The 24,286-nt window shown below is 44.8% G+C and overlaps 1 protein-coding gene across 1 annotated transcript in view; it reads right to left on the bottom strand.

Annotated features, from left to right (window-relative positions):
- LOC142466626 (uncharacterized) overlaps positions 1–22,904 on the bottom strand; it is a 36,177-nt gene extending 13,273 nt beyond the window's left edge. Inside the window, exons 1-15 of the mRNA XM_075571845.1 lie at positions 22,759–22,904; positions 17,976–18,091; positions 17,191–17,323; positions 16,196–16,300; positions 15,685–15,816; positions 13,814–13,877; positions 12,808–12,859; positions 12,439–12,530; positions 9,997–10,140; positions 9,096–9,149; positions 8,484–8,633; positions 7,671–7,738; positions 2,929–2,983; positions 2,067–2,130; positions 1,880–1,953 (exon numbers count right to left, since the gene is read on the bottom strand). Coding sequence (XP_075427960.1) covers positions 1,880–1,953; positions 2,067–2,130; positions 2,929–2,983; positions 7,671–7,738; positions 8,484–8,633; positions 9,096–9,149; positions 9,997–10,140; positions 12,439–12,530; positions 12,808–12,859; positions 13,814–13,877; positions 15,685–15,816; positions 16,196–16,300; positions 17,191–17,323; positions 17,976–18,091; positions 22,759–22,865 — 1,410 coding nt within the window. The 5' untranslated portion in view covers positions 22,866–22,904. The remainder of the gene's footprint in view (positions 1–1,879; positions 1,954–2,066; positions 2,131–2,928; positions 2,984–7,670; positions 7,739–8,483; positions 8,634–9,095; positions 9,150–9,996; positions 10,141–12,438; positions 12,531–12,807; positions 12,860–13,813; positions 13,878–15,684; positions 15,817–16,195; positions 16,301–17,190; positions 17,324–17,975; positions 18,092–22,758) is intronic.
- Between the last annotated feature and the right edge of the window lie 1,382 nt (positions 22,905–24,286).

The raw sequence follows: 24,286 nt of genomic DNA, 5'->3' as shown, positions 1-24,286 counted from the left end.
TCACCCACCCACCCAGTCACTGTCACCCACCCACCCAGTCACTGTCATAGTCACTGTCACCCACCCACCCAGTCACTGTCACCCACCCAGTCACTGTCACCCACCTATCCACCCAGTCACTGTCACCCACCCAGTCACTGTCACCCACCCAGTCACTGTCACCCACCCACCCAGTCACTGTCACCCACCCAGTCACTGTCACCCAGTCACTGTCACCCACCCAAGGGGGAGAGTGATGTGAGGTGCAAGGGGGGGAGAGGGATGTGAGGTGCAAGGGGGGGAGAGTGATGTGAGGTGCAAGGGGGGGAGAGGGATGTGAGGTGCAAGGGGGGGAGAGGGATGTGAGGTGCAAGGGGGGGAGAGGGATGTGAGGTGCAAGGGGGGGGGGAGAGGGATGTGAGGTGCAAGGGGGGAGAGGGATGTGAGGTTCAGGGGGGGAGAGGGATGTGAGGTTCAAGGGGGGAGAGGGATGTGAGGTGCAAGGGGGAGAGGGATGTGAGGTGCAAGGGGGCAGAGGGATGTGAGCTGCAGGGGGGAGGGATGTGAGCTGCAGGGGGGAGGGATGTGAGCTGCAGGGGGTGGTGGGATGTGTGTGGGGTGTAGGGGGGTATTGTGTGTTTGATGTGGAGGGGGGTATTGTGTGTTTGATGTGGAGGGGTGTATTGTGTGTGGGTGAGGGGGAGAGATGGGGGTATGAGAGATAGATGGGGAGTATCGCAATGGTTGATAGTGTTGGGTTCTGGGGGAGATATGAGGATGATGATGGGTGCTGGAGGAGAGATGATGATGATGATGATGATGATGATTTTACCCGTGCGGCCCAATTTATTTTTCCTTGGAGCAGTTCGGCCCTTCGCACTTTACGAGTTGTGCAGGCCTGCTCTAAAGTATACATACACAGCAGGGTTGTGACTACATCTTCCCCCCCCTCTGGAAGGAGCTGACAAAGTGTGAGTCCTGGCTATCAGTCTGGAGTACTCTCATGAGGCTAATAACGGGGTATACTTACCTGCACCCTCCTCCTAGTAGCGCTCCCATTGATTTGTCATCAGGGGGGTCTTTTCCCTATCTGGGTCTGCATTTGGCTCCCTGTGTATGCAGCAGTGTTATGCACCTCATTGCAGCCTTGTTACACAGGGTTGCACCACCAATGCATTACTAATGCTCCCAGTGCCTGTGTATTATAACACCTGTGTAGAGTGCACATCAGTTGTTTCCCCCACAGGGTCATATACTGTGTGCATCCACTATATTCATACACTAATGTTGTGAGAATCTACAGTCTCTTGCATCTACTGTGCACCACACGAGTTATGACACTATTTGGTCATTTAGAGTGAATGCACATTAGAACTGCACAGTACACTTTTTTAGGTTTTAAATATATTTGTTATGTTTGCATTTTTCAATAAATAAAAGTTTATTATTTTTATTAGTAGGGCTGAGTGCATCACATAGGGTTCTTTCTCTCTTCTCCTATACGTTTATTTATATAGCGCCATTAATGTCTATAGCGCTTCCCAGAAGTAATACACGTGACAATCTTATAAATAACAAATAATACAAATAACACATAATGGGAAGAAGCGCTTCAGATATAAAAGTAATATTTAGGAAAAGGAGTCCCTGCTCCGAAGAGCTTACAATTTAAAATGAAATTAACAAATTTCAGCTCCAGAGACCCACTGCTTCAATCCGGTAATAAAATGCTTTTCAATTAAATTCCGCAGCGCTACATGGTTTTTGACTTTTAAGGTTCAAGGCGTCCAGTTCAGAAATGTTGCATGTTGTTCAGTCAGTGAGCACAGGCAGACAGTATAATGCAACAATATATTTTATATCCCCCCGTCCCCCCCCCTCAACAATTCCAGGCTCTTACCTGTTTAACGATTACACGTGACATAGCAATGTGGTCCAATTTGAAGTTTGGAAAAACGATAAATATCTGCAAAACTTTGCAAAGAAACGTAATTGATGAGAGTGATAGGCAATGGATCAAATAAAAGCAGTTACCCCCCTGCTATTGTTGTATTACAATGAATGTTAAACACAGGCTTCCAACTTACGGTTTATTGTGGGCAAAATTTTATCGTTGATATACGCCTTCATAAAATCCTCCAGGTTTTTAAACTGTGAAGGAGCGAGAGAGAGTGTCACAAGATACGACGCGGACTTCTGTAAACTTTGAGCATGGTCCCGTGTCGGTGATAATTATCGTGCGTCTCATTTATCTTCACGTTTAAACGCTACCTTGGTTCGTATTTACGGATCGCTAATTAGTAGCGAATCTGTCCAAATCAGTTTCCCGGATTTTTGCCAAAAAATCTGTTCCGTGGTGTAAAACCCGCAGACGGATTTGGTCGGTTTTAAGCAAAAAAAAAAAACGCCATTGGATAGAACCCGTGGATGGATTTGTAGAACTCAGCAATCCGCCGGGTGGTTTCGGCAAATCCATCCCACGGGTTGTGGAATCCGTGGAGTGTATTAAAAGGAACCGGACGATCCGCTGCGGATCCACATTCACCCCCAAAATTCACCCATCTCTGCTAATTTCACGTGACAAAGCCCTACGCGGAAACAGCCTGACTGGTTTCTGCCGCTAAGCATATAATCTTTGCATGTCTGTGGAATAGTCTATCTCAGGGGTACGCAAACTTTCCCCCCGCACTCCCCTGCCTGCACTCCCCCCATGCTCGTGCCCCCCTCTTTACCTTGTCTCTGCGGTGTCATTTAACACCGCATTGCCATGGCGATGTGTCGCCGGAGACAAGGTAAATGAGTTACAGAGGCCTCGTGTGGTCCCCTGGCATTTAATTTAAATGCCTTGGGGAAGATCGTGGGACCTCTGTAACTGCTGCACCCCCCCTAGAAAATCTCGCACGCCCAGTTTGAAAGTAGATTCCCCTTATTCCCAAATACTTCACGTACATCCATGTCCCTCGAGTTTCCAACGCTGCTGGACCACGACTGTATCTTTACGGATCTGCAAGGAAATCAAAATATCAACATTTTCCTGTAGGATGCCCGTAATCGAGGCCGGCGCACAAGCCCAACGTTTTTGGACTGTCGTATTCTTCAGGAATGTGAAGAATTCAATAAAAAACCCTAAACCCCAACCCTAACTGCTGAAACCCCTAAAGTTAACCCCCTACCCTAACCACTAAAACTCCTAAAGTGTACCCACTAGGACCCCTAAAGTTAACCCCCTATCCTAACCGTTAAACCCCAAAAGTTATCCCCATACCTTAACCGCTAATACCCCTAAGGTTATCCCCCTACCCTAACCGTTAAAACCCCTAAAGTTGTCCTACCTAATATAGATCTTGGATACCACTCAGACTTTCTCAGTTCATTGCCAGCGATGAGCACACATGATAATTTCATTTTTTTAAAGATACTATATATCAGTTATACAGTGCGTACTACAGTATGTCGAGACGGGGAAGTTCAGGTTAAAAACACGTGTTCCACTGGTTGGATCATTGCAGGTTGTAATATTTACATGAGAGATCCGTCATACATGTGGTGATATATGGGTGTGGGAGACCTTCTCTTTGGATCTACGGTTTCCATTACAACTGAGCTGATTTACACTCTATCATAAATGTATAATAAATGGGAAGAACAGATCTAGTGTACAGTAAATGAGTACTTCAGTATTAGGTGATACCCTTTTCTTATTCGGACTACCCATTGATCTTGAAGGACGAGTCTACGTGAGATCTCTCTTCCTCAGGTCAAGCGAAATGTATTAGTCCAAATGAAAACGGGTGTCCCCTAATACTGAAGTACTCATTTACTCATCGCAACTGGACGAACGCGACGATTTATGTTTAATGCAATTACATTAACTAATATCTCCTGCTGGTTACAATGATCACGACTCACGATATATGGACTTCCGGCGCCCACACAAGACTTCCTGTCTGCACCTCGGGTGAAATTGGTCTGGGACATTTGGAGGCGACCGTTAAGCCGCTGTTCACCTCGCCGCCGGGAATCTCGGATGCTGGCTGCTTAGGTAAGTAACTAACCTTACTCCTTGCCCTAATACCCCTCAATGTTAATTCCTAATACTAACGCTACCCCCTGCGCAAAAAACCTTAACCCCTACCTTAAAATCCGTTTACCCTAATAACTAAATCCCCTAAAGTTAACCCCCTACCCTAACCAGTAAAAGCCCTACAGTTATCCCCCCTACCCTAATCAGTAAAACTCCTAAAGTTATCCGCCATACCTTAATCACTAAAACTCCTAAAGTTATCCCCCTCACCTTAATCACTAAAACCCCTAAAGTTAACCCTCTTACCCTAATCACTAAAACCCTAAAGTTAACCTCTTACCCTAACCAGTAAAACCCCTAAAGTTATCCCTAAAGAGACTTGAAATTTCGATTTCCCAAAACAAACTGGTTTTAAACACTGACAAGACTAACAATGGTATTTGGGACCAAGGCTACATTTCTAAAGCTTGTAATGACTGAGCTCCAGATCAGAACCAATGCTAATACCACCCTAACTCCTGTTACTAGTTTTAAATACTTGGGCAAATGGTTTGACTCCCATTTAACATTTGGGATGCACATTGATACCCTGACTTCCAAAACCTATACCAAACTAGGTGTACTTTATAGGAACAAATCCTCCCTAAGTCTGATGGTCAGAAAGCGTATTGCACAGCAGATGCTAATGCCAATTAGCGACGATGGGGACATAGTATACGGCTCGGCACCCCAATCCGACCTTAGCAAGCTTGATACCCTCTACAATTCAATATGACGCTTTGTTCTCCATTGCAACTACAACACACATCACTACAAAATGCTCAAAGAACTAGATTGGTCATCACTTGAGTCTAGGCACAAAGTTCATCTTTCCTGCAAATACTTTCTGAACAAGCTCCTCACCCCTACCACATGCAGCACTTATCTGAGATCTGACTCCAAAAGACTGTACATGGTCCCAAGGTTCAACAAAGTATCCGGCCGCTCCTCCTTCTCTTACCGTGCACCTCAAAACAGGAACAATCTACCGGAGACTCTCACAGCCGCCACCAGTCTAAGTTCTTTCAAAACTAAAGCTGTCTCATTTTAATCTGGTCTGTAACTGTTACATACTGTACGCCTATAACATATATTATCTCTTACTGTGCATGCAATGTCTTGTATATAATGTCTAACCCTGTTCACTTATGTAACTATGTACTTGTAACCATGTATTATTTGTCATCTTAACTCTATGCCCAGGACATACTTGAAAACGAGAGGCAACTCTCAGTGTATTACTTCCTGGTAACACATTTTATAAATAATAAAATCCCCCTTACCCTAAAACAAACCCCCTACCCTAACTCTTGCCTGCTCCTAGAAGCAGCCGGCAATGGAGGCTCCACCGAGCGTAAACGCCGATGAGGAGTTGGTCGCGCCGATATCCCAAGCTGCTACACATACTGTACACCAAGGGAGGCCAACTCCAGTCCTCAAGGGCCACCAACATGTCAGGTTTTCAGGATATCCCTGCTTCAGCACAGGTGGCTCAGTCGAAGACTGCACCTCTTGTGCTGACATAAACAGACAGACAAGTTCCTCCTTGAATGCACTCAGAAAGGTAAATCAGAGTGATATGGTTGGTAACATTAAAAACCTTTTAATCACCAAATAGTAAAAACATCTTGTATAGAGGGAAATGGTAGAAATAGTCCACGGGCAGTCCCTTAAAACAAACCAAGAAAAAATCTTCCCATGTGTGTATATGGAAGATAATAAAATGACAATACACCACCTAGATGTGGGCTACAAAAAACTGCAAAGTCTCGCCAAAATGTAACTACAGACTTGAAAAACAGTCCTGTTGACAGGAATTCTATTATCAAAAACCAACACACCTATAGAAAAGTATGCTGATACTGGATCTGAAGGGGCGGTTCATATACAGTTCGTGGGTCATAGAATAACCCCTACACACGTATAACTAGACCACAAAGAGTTGGGGTGTATGTCAACTCCAGACCAAAAATGAAATCAACAAAAGATGTGAAAAGTAATACATATAACATAAAATAAAACCACATACATAGCTATTAACTACGTGGCTTGTGAGTAGTGAGCTCTGCGTAGGGCAAGCACAAAGTGTGCTCTGCTAATGCCCTGAGGCACGGTTCAGTGACCGTATCCAGTTATAGCCTCAGAATAGTATGACACATATAATGCAGAGGTCACTAAATGGAGTCTCTGCCAGATGGAAACACAGAGGCTCGCTGAGTGGAGTCTCCCAGATAGCAGGCAACAAAAACACTGTAATTGATCAGAGTACTCATAACAGTATTAAATCAGTGCATAAGATGTTGTCCACAGTAAGTGTTGCACAGAGTAATGTTGCCCTAAGTGTGTATAGGTTACCCCTAATTAGGCCGACGGTATGGGCCCCCCAAATAATGCAGTGTTTAGGGAGTTTGTGCTGAATATATATATATTTTATATATTTGGTACAGTTAATAAAGTTATGTTTTAAATCATTCACTTAACACACAGTGCGTGAACCTGAGTGCTGTATTTGGGTTCTATTTCTACCCCACCTTCTGCCGGAGAGTGGTAATGATGAACATCTGTAATGAATGCCTTTGAGACTTTGCCGGGTCTCTTTATACAAATATATAACAGCTTAGATTAATTGGGTCCAACCGTACACATCGAAGTCCGTTCGAAGTAGAGTAAGTGAAACGCTGCAGTGTTACAGCTGTGTGCTGTACGTTTCTAATAACAATGATGCATTGTGCTATATCGTATACAACAGGGGTAGTCAACTCCAGACCTCCAGGGCCACTAACACGTCAGGTTTCCTTGATATCCCTGCTCACTGTTTTTACTGGTTGCTATTCACAGCTAAGGTGTCAGTGTGCTTTCTCCTGTATTAGCCTGCACACAGTGCTATTAACCTGTTCACAACACTACTGAGGTTATCAGAGGTCATACCCTCATTACTACTCTATACCTAAGCAGGTTACTTTAGGTCAACCTGATCAAGCACCGCACCTACCTTATAAGGATACTACAATTATTGACTGGAGCTATAATTCCTTATCTACCTTATAAGCAATGTGATTTACTACAAGCAACTTACCAGATATCCGTTACTCTCTGAGCACACAATTTACTATCTAGCCTTACTAGGTTTGCCTTAGGCGATTGCGGCCATTAGTACTTACCTTAGAGCCAGTGAGTATAGATTGGTTTGATCCTCACTAGGATTTATGTTTAGTGTGTCACCTGTATTTCACAGAACACACCTACACTCTAGACCCTAAACCTATATGGTTCTAGTATTGAAGGTCACTATTCCTTCAGGTCGTCAGTTTTTAACACCCATTATTTTATATATTTGGTACAGTTAATAAAGTTATGTTTTAAATCATTCACTTAACACACAGAGCGTGAACCTGAGTGCTGTATTTGGGTTCTATTTCTACCCCACCTTCTATTGTACATATACCCAAAGCACCGTTCACCAACCACTTGTTTGAGGCAGTAGCAGGGGCTCCCCTATTGCTTTACACTCTCCGGCAGAACCAGATTGTTCGAGGTACCCAGAATGCATGTGGGGACAGCGTGATCTGCGACGGACTTCAGCCCACGGAGAACGTGGGAGGGGAGGCAGGACAGAGGAGGAACTCACCTGGTAAAAAGCCCAGCGAAGAGCAGCTTATTAGCATCAATAGAAAGGTCGACGCTCAACAATAAATCCTGTTAATGGATAATGGGTTGGTAACCATCAAACAGTAATGCCACAGGTTTTAGTCAATGTAAATAATTGGCAAATGTGTCCATAGGGTTTTTGCCTCCTCTGGGTGAGTATACTGCTTTAAATATAGGATGAGCTAGAATTTAACGAGGGGTGATCCCCATGGACATCTCTTGCTGTTTCGTGCATTGGTATCGGGACGAATGAGAGTTCTCCGAGAGCGACATTCACAGTCTACTCAGTAAGAACCCAATACAGAGCCCGTCCTCCAACTCGGTTTTGTGCCGGGTGGGAACCGGTTCCCTCTGAGGCAAACACCACTATTCTCAGCTTGAGGGATACCCTGGTTTCCAAGATACTTACCGGTACTTCCTTAAATCACCACCAGGAGTAACAATATGGCGGCCAAATCTCGAGCCAATAAGAAGCTGCAACATCATCAGTTGGGTGCTTCCTATTGGACCGCCATTTAAATCCCCTTTATAAATCAGGAAGTAATACCGTCAACCTAAACAGTAAGTATCTCGGGAAGCAGGGTGTCTGAAAATAGTGGGGTTCAGACCCCCCTACCCCCAAATTCCAATTTATAGAATATAAAGAGGATGTAGGAGTTGTGTGGAAAATACACAAGTTTCCATAAAACATGTACAGATGGCTGATTGTACTTGTTAGGACGTCCTGGTCGTCACAGAAAACATGTGTGGTGTGTGTGGTGTGTGTGGTGTGTGTGGTGTGTGTGTGACTTACGATGTCCCCAGTGAAGATGAGGTCAGCAGAATAAGAGTTGAAGCCTTGCACTTGGGCAGATATGGCGAGCATTGCATTATCGCTGTCCTGGGTCATCTGGAGGGGACCTTTAAATGTAATCTTCAGATTTATGGTCCCTGAATAGTCTGCCTACGGTATAAAGATTCAGCAAAAGCAACATTTAGCGTCCAATATAATGTGTATTAAAACCAAGAATCAGCCCAGAACTGGGAATCATTGTTAATTACAGTTGTGGCCAAATCCAAGAATCAAGGGCCACCAAATGGTCACGTTTTCAGGCTATCCCAACCTCATCAGAGGTGGATCAATTCGACGGTGCCACTGATTGAGCCACTGGTGCCGAAAACCTGAGCAGTTGGTGGCTCATGAGGACTAGAGTTGGCCACTCACGCCCTAAGGAATATGCCGTATTTTGGATTATTAGTTGGTTTTAGAGCTGGGATTTGCCGAAATATCCCTTCAGTGGCTAAACTATCTCGATTACGATTTCGCTTTCAACAGAAGGAACGTCCCGGAAATGTCCATGGAAAAAAGAAAAAGCGACGTACACCGCACGTAACCTACCCCAGGAATAAGACTGCGAGTACCTACCCCAGGAATAAGACTGCGAGTGTCGTTGGGTTGGAGGTGCAGGTTCATCGATTCCTGCATGGAATAGGAAAAAAACCATTGGAGTTCCGTCTCTGATCTCCCAACATTTCAATACTTAAAGCAGCACGATACAAGGGTCTCATATCATTGGGGATTGTCTATGGAAAACTGGTGCAATAATAGCACAAAAAGAGAAAATTCTTCTGGGAAAGAAAAGTATATATATATATATTTTTTTTTTAAGGATTATGATAAATCGAAAAATATGGCGTCCGTACGGGAAAAGGGATCATGTGATTTTTCAGAGGGGCTCTACTCAAAGATAATGGTGTTATCTGTGATTTCCTAATGCGTTTTACGGGGGGGGGGGGGGGGAATACCACTTCTCATCTGTAGGGAAGGAAAATATTTGAACATTATTATTAATTTTAGATAATCGAATGGGTTATCCGTGATCTTGATGGCAATGAAGTTAGGTGTGAGTAGACATGACAGTCATATGTAAAGTTTAGCATAAGGAATGGTAGGTAATTGTTTGACCCAGGGGTTCTCAACTCCAATCCTCATGCCCCCTCTCCCTTCCAACTTGTTAGGTTTAAGAATATTCCAGCTTCAGCACAGGTGGCTCAATCAGTGGCTCAGTCTTCGAGCCACTGATTGAGCCACCTGTGCTGAAGCAGCTATATCTTTAAAGCCTGACTTGTTTTGGGCGGGGGTGGGGGGTGGGGGGGCTTGAGGATTGGATTAGAGAACCAATGGGTTAACCCTTTCTCTGTCAGACAGACCCCTTTGGTCGCGAATCTGCTCAACATCCAGTTTGTCTTATTAGTAGAGGAGACCTTTTCAGTGATCAAGTGCCGTGTGGGTTTGGGGCAAAGCAGACTCCACCATTGTTACTTACAATAATCCTGTTGAGGTACTCCAGAGGTAGTTCCGTGGACAGCATCTCATTGATGTAATCTTTAAGTACGCTTATGCTGTTCCCTGGTACGTAGCTGTGTGATTGGCCCGAGGTGCTTTTGATTTCTTTTCCTCTGCTGACAAGCTGAAAGAATATTTTAGGATTTCACTGTGGGTTTAATGATGGTGCCTTACCAGCCAACAGTGAAGATAAATCCCCCAATAACAAAACTACAACTACACCATATTAACCAAAGGTGCATTGTGAGATGTCATCTCCCAAAGGGGGGTGGATAATCTGATTTATGAGGTGAGGCTAACTAAATTAGATTTGTTTACATTGCGAGTATAAGAGCGGCTATAATAGCTATATACAAATATATTCGGGGACAGTACAAGGAGCTTTCAAATGAACTATTCATCCCAAGCGCAGGAAAGGAGATTTCACCAGCAACAAAGGAAAGGGTTCTTTACAGTAAGGGCAGTTACAGTGTGGGATTCATTACCCATGGAGACTGATGGCAGATACAATAGATATGTTCAAAAAAAGGTTGGACATCTTTTTTAGATGGGAAAGATACACAGGGATATAACTAATAAGTAAACATGGGAAAGCTGATGATCCAGGGAGATATCTGATTGCCAATTCTTGGAGCCAGGAAGGAATTTATTTTTCCCCTGATGAGATATCATTAGATGATATCACACTGGGGTTTTTTGTTTGCCTTCCTCTGGACCATAATATTCTGTAAGTACAAATATAGGATAAAGTATCTGTCGTCTAGATTTAGCATAGGTTGAACTTGATGGACGTACGTCTTTTTTTTTAAACCTCATTTACTATGTAACTTTGTAACTATGCAACTATGTAAGACCTTCACTGCCGATATATGTCACCGGCAGGTCTTGTAACACAGTAAACGTTCCATACAGTAACTTGTATTTTCAGAAAGAAAACCAGAATCCCATGGCCATTTTCTTGTGTTCTCAGACCAGCACAAAGGATTTATATGGGGGTGTTAGTGTCACCAAAATTTAGCTCCAGGTTTACATTTGACTAATTTAGTAACAAATCCTGTTGTTTTACTGCCACAATAGGATTAAAGCTTTAATTGATACAGACGAGCCAACGAGTATTCTAAAACTTTCCTTAAACTAGCCATGTACATGCTGAGTACATGCTGGGTACATGCTGGGTACATGCTGGGTACATGCTGGGTACATGCTGAGTACATGCTGGGTACATGCTGGGTACATGCTGGGTACATGCTGCAACATATCAGTGACATTTCTGCAGAGACTAATGGCCCATCGGATTAACACAGCGGGGGTCCCTGGCCGTCCCATTCAGTTTGAATGGGACTGCCAGGGACCCCAGCTGTTAATCCGATGAGCCATTAGTCTGTCTGCAGAAATGTGTGAAATGTTGCAGCATGTACCCAGCATGTACCCAGCATGTACCCAGCATGTACCCAGCATGTACCCAGCATGTACCCAGCATGTACCCAGCATGTACCTGGGTCTTTTTGGTAATTGCCACTGGTTTGTTTTAGAATAACCGTCGGCACCACGGTATGCAATGATAACCTTCTTGCGCAAACTCTTCGTTGTTTACGTGAAAAGAAGAGATGGGAATTTATCGGAGCGTTTCGTGTATTAATGGTGCAGTTGTGAGACATTGGAACTGACTCTAGAAAGTGAGATAAGAAAGCCCCGTGGAATTTAATAGGGCTGTCCTTGTGGCAGCGCGGACGCCTGCTATCACACTTTATGTAATACAAATATATATATAGTCACCGCGCTTCTCCGTGTAAGGAGCACGCTGCTGGTGAAAGGATTGGCCATACATATGTGAGAAACAGAACGTGAATCCCTGCGCTTCTCCCATTGGGATAGCAATAAATGGGGAAATACATTTACATAGTGACACCTAAGTCTGTGAGACAAAGGAGACTTTTGGTTACGTCCTTTGATCAAATAATGACAAGTCTGCTAACCAACGTCAAGGGAAGTCTCAGTAGCAGGTCCCTGTGCTAAATGCATACACATGTTCTGTGAAATATACCCTGAAAGGGTTAATACACTAAGCATAAGCGTATGTGACTTAGTGCAGTTACAAACAGGTATATACAGGTAGGCAAGTAAAGTGAACACTTTATACCATAAGGCCCCTTGGGCCATATTAACTAAATGGTGCCATTCCATATAACACCTTTAAATCACCTTTGTTCAGGTGTCTTCCAATGCCAGGTGTCTTGTGGAATAGCACTCAATATTGCAAACATGGGCCACTATGCTGGGTATTTGTGTTAGCTGAAGCACGGATGTCCTAGAAAGCTGCCGGTTGGTGGCTCTTGCGGACTGGAGTTGTCCCCTCCTGGGTTAACATTCGCACCGCGTATCCCCTGGTGTCGTAGTTAGAGACATTGCGCGTGTTACTCACCTTCAGACTTATTTCCAGGCAGTCCAAGTCTGCGTTTCCAATCGTGTCACAGACCAGTTTGCGAACGCCTGTCCTATCAATGCTCGGCATCTCTGTACAAAGAGAAAGACCTTCGACTCACGTTGCCTTCTGGCGTTGTATAGTGTGTGTACTGTATATGTTCAGAGAAGATATATTCTTTTTAAAAGCATAAATGTCTCATTTAAAAGAAACACCGGATCGCAACGTTAGAGACATAAGAATCCTTGTGGAAGACTCTTTTTCAAAGCGGAGTCACTAGCTAAAGTTTAATTTGCGAATTGAATAGAAGGCACTCGGTGCCTTTAATATTTGTAGAGAATTTAAAGTCAATTCTTGCTAAAAACTCACCCGATACATACATGTTTAGAATCTCAACAACGTCCTTAATCTCGTTACAAAACTGTGAAAAATGAAGAAACACATCCATCGGTTTAGAAATGCGGTTACAATGGTACTGTACTGTATGCCTACAAGAATAAACACAGGGTTATCAGGTAACAGGTATGCAGTGATAAGGAGAGGGTAGAGTGAATGGTAACATTAAAGAAAGCCCACAAGGTGGTTATGTGGTTGTACTACTATTATACAGGTGCGCCGACGAGTATTCTAACACTTGCCTTAAACTTGCCTTGGAAAATCTGGGGCTATCACCATCAAGATCCAGGTACATGCTGGGTACATGCTGGGTACATGCTGGGTACATGCTGGGTACATGCTGGGTACGTGCTGGGTACATGCAGGCTACATGCTGGGTACGTGCTGGGTACATGCAGGCTACATGCTGGGTACATGCTGAGTACATGCTGGGTACGTGCTGGGTACATGCTGGGTACATGCTGGGTACATGCTGGGTACATGCAGGCTACATGCTGGGTACGTGCTGGGTACATGCTGGGTACGTGTTGCAACATTTCAGTGACATTTCTGCAGAGACTAATGGCCCATTGGATTAACACAGCAGGGGTCCCTGGCCGTCCCATTCAGTTTGGATGGCACTGCCAGGGACCCCCGCTGTTAATCCGATGGGCCATTAGTCTGTATGCAGAAATGTCACTGAAATGTTGCAGCATGTACCCAGCATGTACCCAGCATGTACCCAGCATGTACCCAGCATGTACCCAGCATGTACCCAGCATGTACCCCGCATGTACCCAGCATGTACCCAGCATGTACCCAGCATGTACCCAGCACGTACCCAGCATGTACCTGGGTGTTGTTGGTGATTGCCCCAGATTTGGTTTAGAATACACGTCGGCGCTGCAGTATAACAGACACCATTAAAAGCCTGCGTCATGACCTGGACCGGGCATTAGCCAGAGGCTCTGTTGATGGGGCAGCTTAAAAAGACACTTACCCTTAGTTTCAATGGCCCTTCGTGTTTACCTTTCACCACATTAATTTGTCCAGAAATTTGGAACCTAAAAAGGAAATTGGTATATTTCAGTGAAATACGTATATTTAGAGGTGTTTGCTAAATGTTCAGTGTTTTGGTAACAGTTTCTGTCCTGGAATAGTTGGACCTGTTAAATAACCAATATAATCGTGTCTCAGCGCATCGTGTAATTTCCCTGTAACGGGCAACCATTGTCCTGTTCCTTTATTTCTTGGTCCCTTGTAGGTTTCTTTTTTCACCTTTGTGTGTGTGTATATATACATATATATGTGTGTATATATACATATACATACAGCTCAACCCCCTTATAACGCTGTGCTTGGGGTCCAAAGAATCACATTGCGTTATAAGCGGATCGCGTTAGAAATAATGTACCGTTTATTTATTTATTTATAAAATGTGTTACCAGGAAGTAATACATTGAGAGTTACGTCTCGTTTTCAAGAATGTCCTGGGCATAGTTAATATGACAAATAATACATGGTTACAAGTACAGTTACATAAATGAACAGGGTATACATTATAAAAAATACATTGCATGCACAGTTAGAGAAGATGTATATTATAGGCTTATGTAACAGTTACAGACCAGATTAAAATGTGAGACAGCCTTAGTTTTGAAAGAACATAAACTGGTGGAGGATGTGAGAGTCTCTGGTAGGTTGTTCCAGTTTTGGGGTGCACGGTAAGAGAAGGAGAAGCGGCCGGGTACTTTGTTGAGCCTTGGGACCATGAACAGTCTTTTGGAGTCTCAGGCTTAGGGAGGATTTGTTCCTGTAAAGTACACCTAGTTTGGCATAGGTGTTTGGATGTCAGGGTATCAATGTGTATCCCGAATGTTAAGTGGGAGTCAAACCATATTTAAAACTAGTGACAGGTGTTAGGGTGGTGTTAGCGTTGGTTCTGATCTGGAGCTCAGTCACTGGAACCTTTAAAAATCTAGTCTTGGACCCAAATACCATTGTTACAGTCTTGTCGGTGTTTAAAAACAGTTTGTTTTGGGAAATCCAGTTTTCGAGTCTCAAAAAGTCAGACTGAAGTATGTGTTCAAGGTCAGAGAGGCTATGGCTGTGTGCATATAGGATTGTGTCATCTGCATACATGTGTATTGAGGCTTCCTTACAAGCTGTGGGAAGATCATTGATGAACACTGAGAAGAGTAGGGGCCCCAGAACAGAGCCTTGCGGGACGCCACAGGTGATATCCAAGGGGTTGGAGTTAGAGCCTGAGATGGACACATGTTGGGATCTACCTGATAGGTAGGACTGAAACCAGTTTAAAGCGTGCTTCCCTATTCCACAGCTCTGGAGTTTGTTAAGCAGGATAGCATGATCAACAGTATCAAAAGCCTTTGCAAAATCTAGGACTATTGCACCAGTGAGTTGTCCCTGTTCCATTCCACACTGGATTTCATTGCAAACTTTTAGCAGGGTTGTTACCGTGGAGTGTTTGGGGCGAAAGCCTGATTGGAATTGGCTAGGGAAATTTGCCTTGTTATAGTAATCGCTTAATTGTATGCATTGTACAATAAAGTATTTAAGGCACCAATTATAGTGTTGTAAAGTATTCATAAATACGAAAATTGGGAGCCATGCTTGCATCGCGTTATAAGCGGATTTGCGTTATAGCGGATTGCATTATAACGGGGTTGAGCTGTATACATATATATATATTGCTGACTTTTCCTTTTTTTAACTGTTTGACTGAATTAACATTTGAATTGGACCTGCTCCTTAATATTCTCCTCTTCGTGTGTTTCCAACATTCATCACAATGCAAATAACAGAGAGGAATCGGATGTTTTATACATGACACGCCCATTTAATACGCACCGATTATATTTTACGTCTATTATAAACACGTCACATTTCTCCACAGTGAAACTTAAGTTCCTATCCTCTTTCCTGAGCTGGATGATAGCAGAGGTCTCGGTAACAACAGTGAAATGGACTCTTGGCTTATTCCTGGGGGAAGAGTGCTAGAAAAGGTTAGTTACAGGAGAGAAGTGCAAAAAAGAACAGTTTCTTGAGATTTACTTGTATGCCAGTAGTTTTCTGGAGGGTCCCATTCAGATGCAAGGACCCTCACAGCTCTACCACAGCAGAAACTGCCCCTTGCGCTGCGGACGTTTGTTTGTTCGTCCGTGGCGTCGAGCACAGGAAGTCTTTCTACATCTGTATGGAGGGAGTACTGTCAGAGACAGTAGGAGGGCTCACATGCCACCAAGTCGTGTAAGGACTATGTGTGGCACTGATACATCGACGATGTCAGTGCCAGAAGCCTGCCACACATTGCACTGCCAGGACTCGGGTAACCACGATGGGAAGAGACAGTTTTACTTACGATGTGCTTTCGGCGACTATGCTGCTTTGGAAAGACACTTCCATGCTTTTCCGGGGTAGGACTCGAACTTTTATTTTGCTAAAGGAAACGTTAATAGCTTGTAACCTAGAACAAAAGAATGATAACAAAGAGACGGGATGGAAAGGTCAGTGGTTTCTATCACAACCTCGCCACCCTTGAGGTAGCGTGAATTTGTTTTTTTATTTGTTAGAAGCGGTTTGTAGAACGGAGCTACTGTACGAGAATTGCAGAGTTTGAAGCTTTTTTGACAAGCCGGTGGGATTGGCAGAGCCGGAGGGAAACCGCTTCTAAAATAGCTATTTAGACACGGATTGGAGTTGTGAGAAGGGCTTACAGCATAGCAAAGCGTGCCCATCCCATCGGAAAGGGATCTTTAGATGCGGTTTGTCACACTTCGGAGCTACCAGAATAGGCCCCAGTGAGTCCCGAATGGCACTATTGCAGCTTAATGAATAGCTCCCAAGAAGAGAGAAATGTCGTTTCTGGCCCAGAATTTCTGTAAAAAAGATTTTAGGCCCATTGAAGCTTAATATAGTAAAATGAGCCACGTGAGGAGGTTGTGGGGCATTTAGTAGCAGAGAAATATTGTAGCGCCCCCAAATTATTATAAACGATGGTGTCTATGTATAACTCCAGTCCTCAAGAGCCCCCAAAAGGTAAGGTTTTCAGGATATCCCTGCTTCTGCACAGATGGTGCAGTTGAAGACCGAGCCATTGATTGAGCCACCTGTGCTGAAGCAGGGATATCCTGAAAACCTGACCTGTTGGTGTCCCTTGAGGACTGGAGTTACACACCCCTGGTGTACAGTATAAAGGTAACTGGTGCAAGTTTGTGATAAGTCCCACTGAAGGTGACAGTGTTTGTGTGGCCATGGACACAGACGGAGCCGTTTGGTGGCACGCGATGGCACACCTTTTGCCTTGATATCTCAACCCCCCGATATTTTGTGGTTACCGTCTTCACGATCACTCACAGAGTCCGGACTTTGTCGCCTCTTCTCCGTTCCCCAGAATTGCCATGTCCTCGTGTCTCCTGGCTCAGGAAGGATCCTATAATCTCTCCCCTCAGCATATATCGTTCATTCAATTTTATTACGTGAGTGATCACTGAAAAGTTACTTTCATTAACATCACAAGTTGTTGAAGCAAGACATAAAAAGAAGAATATATTTTTGGAATGGTTTAGTGGCGTTTCTGAGTACTGAATTTGGGGATGCGTTATACCGATAGGGGTACCGGCTGCATTAATGTGCCAACCTGCCCTTCTTCATAGTCTTGGGAAAATATATGGTTTAACGTGGTATTGAATTGTGTCTGCAGCCTGTGGCAGCCCGAGGAGAAACGTGACCATGGGTATAGGCTGGGGGTGGTCAACTCCACACATCAAGGGCCAACAGGTCAGCTTTTCAGGAAATACCTGCTTCAGCACAGGTGGCTCAGTCGGTGACTGAGCCACCGATTGAGCTACCTTTGCTGAAGCAGGATATCCTGTAAGCCCATACCTGTTGGTGGCCCTTGAGGACTGGAGTTGGCCACCTCTGGAATAGACTTTGGCCTGAAATCGGGACCACCCTACTACTGGGCTGATTGTAGAATATGGAAGAGGGGAGAGTGGAGGAATTTGCAAACAGAGGGCGGTGAGGAGCAGGTGGGTATTTAAGGGGGGTTGGGGGTGGGGGTCTTGTAGCAGCTCCCAAAATCACAGGCATTTAACCTGATAATGACCGGTCACTTGTAGAAATCACTACACTTTACTTACCCTCTTCCAATTTGTTGTCACACATTTTCATTTGAATCATGGGGTCGCCAAAGACTTGGCTGTTGGCCGTCAGACTGCACAGGAGCACAAGGATTGTAGCCTCAAACATCTCGAATCTGATGATAGGGAAACACAGTGAGCATTACAGAGAGACTGCGAGGAGGGGGTGGGCTGCAGGGAGACGGCCGGGCAGGGGTTAATGTTGACATTGGACAAGGCATGGAAATATCTCCTGCATGGGCACTTCTATGAATCAAGAAACAAAAAATATGGCGGCCCCCAAGCAGTAGTGTCCATATAATTGCTGGAGTGTTCTGCCTAAGAAAGGTAGAGTCAATGTAATGTTTTCGGGGGGACAACCCCTTCCTCAGACACAAACCACCCATGGGTGACACTTCTATGGATGCGGAATAGAGACGGGCGAACGTTTTTGACGAATTTGGATCCGCAGTGGATTGGCCGTTTCCTTTAGTTCGTGAATTTCAACGGATCAATCACAAAAAGGGCGATTTCACGTTTTTTTTGCGGATTTTTCAATTATTACCAATACACTCCGCGGATTCCGACACCCGCGAACGGAATTTTAAGAATCCACCAACGGATTGCCACATCCGCAGATAGGACTCTACAAATCCGTCCGCGGGTTGTATCCAATGGCGTTTTTTTTTATTTTTATGAATCCGCAAGGATTTAAACCGGCACCAAATCCGATGGCGGATTTTACACCGCGGAACGGATTTGGGAGGCGATAAAATCCAGGTAACGGATTTGGGCGGATTCTCACCTCACAGTCGTTTCCAAAACGACCTTAAATGTAACAATACTGGGAAACGTTTTGTGGCTGGATAAAGGGCCGTTACCTGAACGCTGAAAGCAATGCAGGTATTTGTGCCAATTCTCTGCTGTTATATCTTTTGATCATTTTGTGTAATTCATATGAAGTTTTTTGGTTTCTCATCGAGTTTATTTTTGCGTGAGTGCAACATATATTCTGCTATGTTGTGCAGCTTCTTGTTATATAATGTCGGAACGGGTGAGGTATGTATGTATGTGAGTATGTATATGTGTTTATTTATATAGCGCCATTAATGTACATAACGCTTCACAGCAGTAATACACGTGGCAAACATATAAATAATATACAGCAGGGCCCCTGGTATACGGCGGGTTCCGTTCCAGAGGCCCGCCGTATAGTGAAAATCGCCTTGAAAGCGGATCCGGCGATTTTCACTTCTGCGCATGCGCAAACCGGCATTTTTGCCGTTCTGCGCATGTGCAACCTATGGTTTGCGCGCGCAACCTATGGTATGCGCGCGCAACCTGCGGTCTGCGCATGCACGCCGGGCGCAGCCGCCCGATCTGCGCATGCGCGACTCAGAATCCAAGGAGAATCCAAGATGGCAGCCCCCTTCTCCGATCCGCCGTATCAGCGGATCGCCGAGAAGCGAAGCGCCGAGAAGCGGGGCCCTGCTGTAAATAACACATAAAGGGGGGAAGTGTTTCAGAAATAAAAGTAACATTTGGGAAAAGGAGTCCCTGTCCCAAAGAGCTTACAATCTGATTGGTTGGTAGGAAGAACGTACAGAGAAAGTAGGAGGGCGTTCTGGTAAGTGCGTCTGCAGGGGGCCAAGGTTTATGTATGAGGTGTTACTTCTCAGCCTTGGAGCTACTCATATGACAGATATTACAAGTCTTGTAATAAAGTACTCTGTTGCATTGACGAGACAACGATATACACTCAAGGCCGCGCTCATTAAGTGGTGCTGCGTAATATTGGCCTTTCGCTCGGCGCTGAGAGTTGCACGACCGTCTCCCTCACATTTTGCCAACTATTTGTCTTTTCCAAAACCAGCCCGGCGTTTGTCCTCGCAATTTAGATGTCAGACTAATTTATAGGTGCTCTAATACGGATATCCTGTGCTGGTTTCTCAGGCCGCGTTTATAGTGGGAGCGGCGGCACGCGCGTGCAACAGACCTTTTCTCTATGAGGCCGCCCATCGTGTGCGCAACCACGTGCGTAATTAAGAGCGACCGCGCGGCAGATTTTTGAAAAGACGAAAAATCATTTTGGTTTTTTTGGGGCGCGCGGCCGCGTCACGTGCGCGGTTCAGCCAATGAGGGCGAACCGCTCATGTGACGTCATGGCCATGCCCCCGCTATGCCTCCCCATCGCGCAAACCCTATGAGCACAAGTCGCTCGAGCGGCGCCATGCACTCCGTCGCACGTGCGCCCACTGTAAACGCGGCCTTAAGTTCCTTTCTGCCTCTCTTTCCCAGTATTTCTAGACTCCCCTTCTCACATCTCTTTCCTTTTCGCCTGCGTATTAGCGTTTCTCCCCAGGAAGGATATGTGGGGGCACTCCGGGGGCATTCCCACACTCACACCTTCTGATTACATTTATTACTTAATAAAATGATATTGTATACCAAAAAAGTGTGTGTTAATAAGATGGCACAACAGCAGAGAGGGCCGGAGATTAAGTAAGACACGACCAATGCTGCTAATATATTGTTATGGGAAACCATCTGAGTGGACTTTCTTCGAGTATCATAACTGGAAGCTCCGCTAACACATTGGGGAAACTCTGGGAGCGCGGCTGAGAGATGGGGATTAGTAACGTGAATATAAAATACTGACAAAATATAGGCAGTCCAAAAACCTCGGCAATTACAGTATAAGCATCAGTTGCTGCCAAGACGTGGACAGTCTGTGGACAGTCTAAACTCTGTTCCCATGGGTCAGTGGGTCAGTAATTCAGTGTTTCAGTGGGTCAGTGTGTAGTCTTAGGTATGTATGTTGGAATTAGCCATTACTTTTGCCAAAAACCACTTTGTTTTATATTAAGTAAATGGCTTTTTCTGTTCAGTCTCCACCCAAATAACTGAACTAATCAGGTATAAAGATCTCTTATTGACGAGGCTAGAGAGTATAATATGGGACTCAGAGGGTGGCCCCATAATACAACGGGTAGTTTAAGAGTAGATGGTTCAGAGCATAAGTTATGGATAAAACATAAACGTCCAACCTCATCTTTAATTGGTCAATGGGGAGTCTGATGCGGAATGGTACATTTGGTCACAGCTGTTTGGACGTGAGTAAATGACCGCCAGCGTTCGGCAGCAGAGGGACCCAACACCGCAGCCAATCCACCACCACAATCCCCACCGCCGGCCTCTGGTTAGGGTAAGTTTTACTAGTTAGGGTATGGGGAGGAGTTAATTTAAGGGGTTTTATGGAAAGGGCTTAGGGTAGGGTTTTTTTAGGATAATGGTTTAGGGGAAGGATTTAGGGTAAGGGGTTTTAGAATTAGAGATTAGGGTAGGGGGATGTAGGATAAGGGTTCAGGGTAGAGGGTTTTAGGGCAAGGGCATAGGCTAGGGGTTTTTAGGGTAAGGGTTTAAGGTAGGGGGTTGTTGGATAAGGGCTTAGGGAAGGAGTTTTAGGATAAGGGCATAGGATAGGGTTTTTTTAGGGTAGGGTTTTTTAGGGTAAGGTCTTAGGGTAAGGGGTTTTAGAATAAGAGATTAGGGTAGGGGGCTGTAGGATAATGGCTAAAGGTAGGGGGTTTAGGGTAAGGTCTTAGGGTAGGGGGTTGTAGTATAAGGGCTTAGGGTAGGGGGTTGTAGAATAAGAGTTTAGGGTAAGGGGGATTTAGGCTAATGGCTAATGGTAGGAGGTTGTAGAATAAGGGATTAGAGTAGGAGGTTGTAGGATAAGGGTTTAGGGTAGGAGGTTGTAGGATAAAGGATTAGAGTAGGAGGTTGTAGGATAAGGGTTTAGGGTAGGAGGTTGTAGGATAAGGGATTAGGGTAGGAGGTTGTAGGATAAGGGTTTAGGTTAAGAGGTTGTAGGATACGGGTTTAGGGTAGGAGGTTGTAGGATAAGGGTTTAGGGTAGGGGGTTGTAGGATAAGGGTTTAGGGTAGGGGGTTGTAGGGTAAGCGGTTAAAGATTCAGGGGTAGGGGGTAGTGTAAGTATTACAGGTTAAAGTTAGGGTTTTTAGGATGAGGGTTAACGTTAGGGACTTACCTTAGTGGCGAAGTGGCCCGCGGCAGGGTGAATTGCTGCGAAGCACCGGCGGTTATTTGATTGCGGCAAAATGCCAGCGACCAAATGTCCTAGAAAAAGTCTAATGCGTTTATGTGACAATCTGCAATTAAAGCTGCCGTCCAATGTCTGCGTGCACACAAAGATACTCGGGATGTAACGTTTCGCTCACGGCCATGACTTGGGCAGTCGGATCTCAACACAAAAGTAATCAAAGCTGAAAAACCACCACGCAGGGTGACATGAACTATATACCAGTGAACGGCTACTAATATGACTTCTACAAGAGGCTACCACCATCTCTAAAAGTATATACATAATAATAATAGCACAGTCACACAACGTCGGCCTGACGGGGTATACAATACTTGGCAACTCATGATGTCACTGCAAATGAAAAATCATAGAGATGTGAAGATGTAATCAACGATAGTTCCAGTCATTCACTGTAGGCATCCGGCATGGGGGAATGGAGCAACAAATTATCAGGGCCCAAGGACAGATCCCACCCGACGTGTGTTTCACTGAGATCAACGGCTTCTTCAGGGGTGACTCTGAACTGGAGACCATGGGACAACCTGCCGTACATTAACAGATAATTTACAGCCTCATTCCCCGAATGTCTGTCAAATATTAGCCAGGTCCGACTTGTGTAGCTGACACAATGTAAATGAACTGAACATATTTCAATAATCACATTTTGTATGAATCTGGTCTTCAAATATTGTTTCTCACCTGGGTCGGTCGTGCTGGTGTCTCCCTACCGTGTTCTTTCCTCCTCTCTCACCAGAAGATAAGAGCAGAGTTCTGATCTTTATATAACCCAGGGTGTATAAGGGCATTGTTGTTTAGTGAAGGGAATGTACTCTTCGGTGACAAACAGTGACCTATCCTACTGGACACTAACCATTCATTATATTCCAAGATAAATGTTAAGTAAATGTTATACTTGTTTCCTTTCTTTGTGAACAATGTTCGATGAACTTTTGCTCCCTGTTTTGGGCTCTTTGAAATGCATAACGTAATTGTAGCTCAAGTGAGTTGTCAAGCGAACGCAATTCAAGATTTTTAGATGGACGAGCCGAAATCTCTTGAGTTTTCCATGCAAAATCCGTTCCGCGGTGTAAAATCCACCAACAGATTGTTACAGTTTCGATCATCGAGGATTAAACCAAAACCACCATTGGATAAAACACACTGGCGAATTGTCACAATACAATCCGCGGATTCCGCAATGCGACGTCGGCTTTAAAGAATCCGATCCCGGCCAGTTCTCTCCGTCTGGTTGCTGAAGTCTGGGGATGATCATCTTGCTCTCCTCTCTACCGTTGACCGCGTTCGGATGGTGGAATCGGCGGATTGTATTGTCAATAACAACAGAGAATCCGCAAACGGCAAATCGCCCTTTTTTGAGATTGACCCGCGGAAATCTGTTGACCAAAGGAACCGGCCGATCTTCGGCAGATCCATAAACCGCCCATAAACCGCCCATCTCTAATCAAGATATATAGCAATGTCTGTGTATTAAGATAGTGTCATAGGACATACTGAAAATACATTTAAGTTTAGTCGTCCACTGTTGATGTTTATCTCTTTTAATATTCCCTTCATATGTTTAGGTCAAGCGATGCCGATAAGATAAATAGGGGATGTGTAAGATAATTTCCAGGGTTTTTTCCGGTTGTGTACTTGGAGGTAAGAATTTCTACAGATCAGACGTAACCAGTTATCAAGTGAAAGAACCTTAAATTAATTTTTACCAAAGAGACGGACAGATACTGTACATTCTCCTCCAGGCGAGGAGACTACACCCGTTACCCCTCAAAGCAAGGTTTATCCTATTATCAGATGGTCAGGGGGGCTTGGATAGTGAGTGACCCAGAGGAAAGAGATGGATAGTTACAGCTTAAGGAAAGAAGTTTATTAATAGGGGTTACAGTGAGAAGGATGTCCTGGGCAGTCTTCAACTGGCTAAATAGAAGCGGTGCAATAGAAATGAATAATTGCAATATAAAAGCAGGGACCCCTCGAATAAGACCTCTTGCTCTCTCTGTCCCACTCTGGACCCTCTGACTTCAGTGTGCGCCGGGCATCCACTCATGCCGCCATGCGCAGGAACCTGGGCCAAGTTTACTTCTGGAGCGCCGTTGTCAGAGAGGCCCGTCGCGCACTGACATTAGAGGGCTCGGCGTGGGACAGAGAGAGGAAGAGGCCAGCAGGTGGGGAGAGCCGGGGCTCGGCGGCAACTCCTTTGTCCGGCCAC

This window comes from Ascaphus truei, chromosome 15, assembly GCF_040206685.1.
Source record: "Ascaphus truei isolate aAscTru1 chromosome 15, aAscTru1.hap1, whole genome shotgun sequence".
In the NCBI taxonomy this organism is placed as follows: domain Eukaryota; kingdom Metazoa; phylum Chordata; class Amphibia; order Anura; family Ascaphidae; genus Ascaphus; species Ascaphus truei.
Note: the sequence above shows the minus strand (reverse complement) of the source record. Positions and strands in the feature narration are given on the sequence as shown.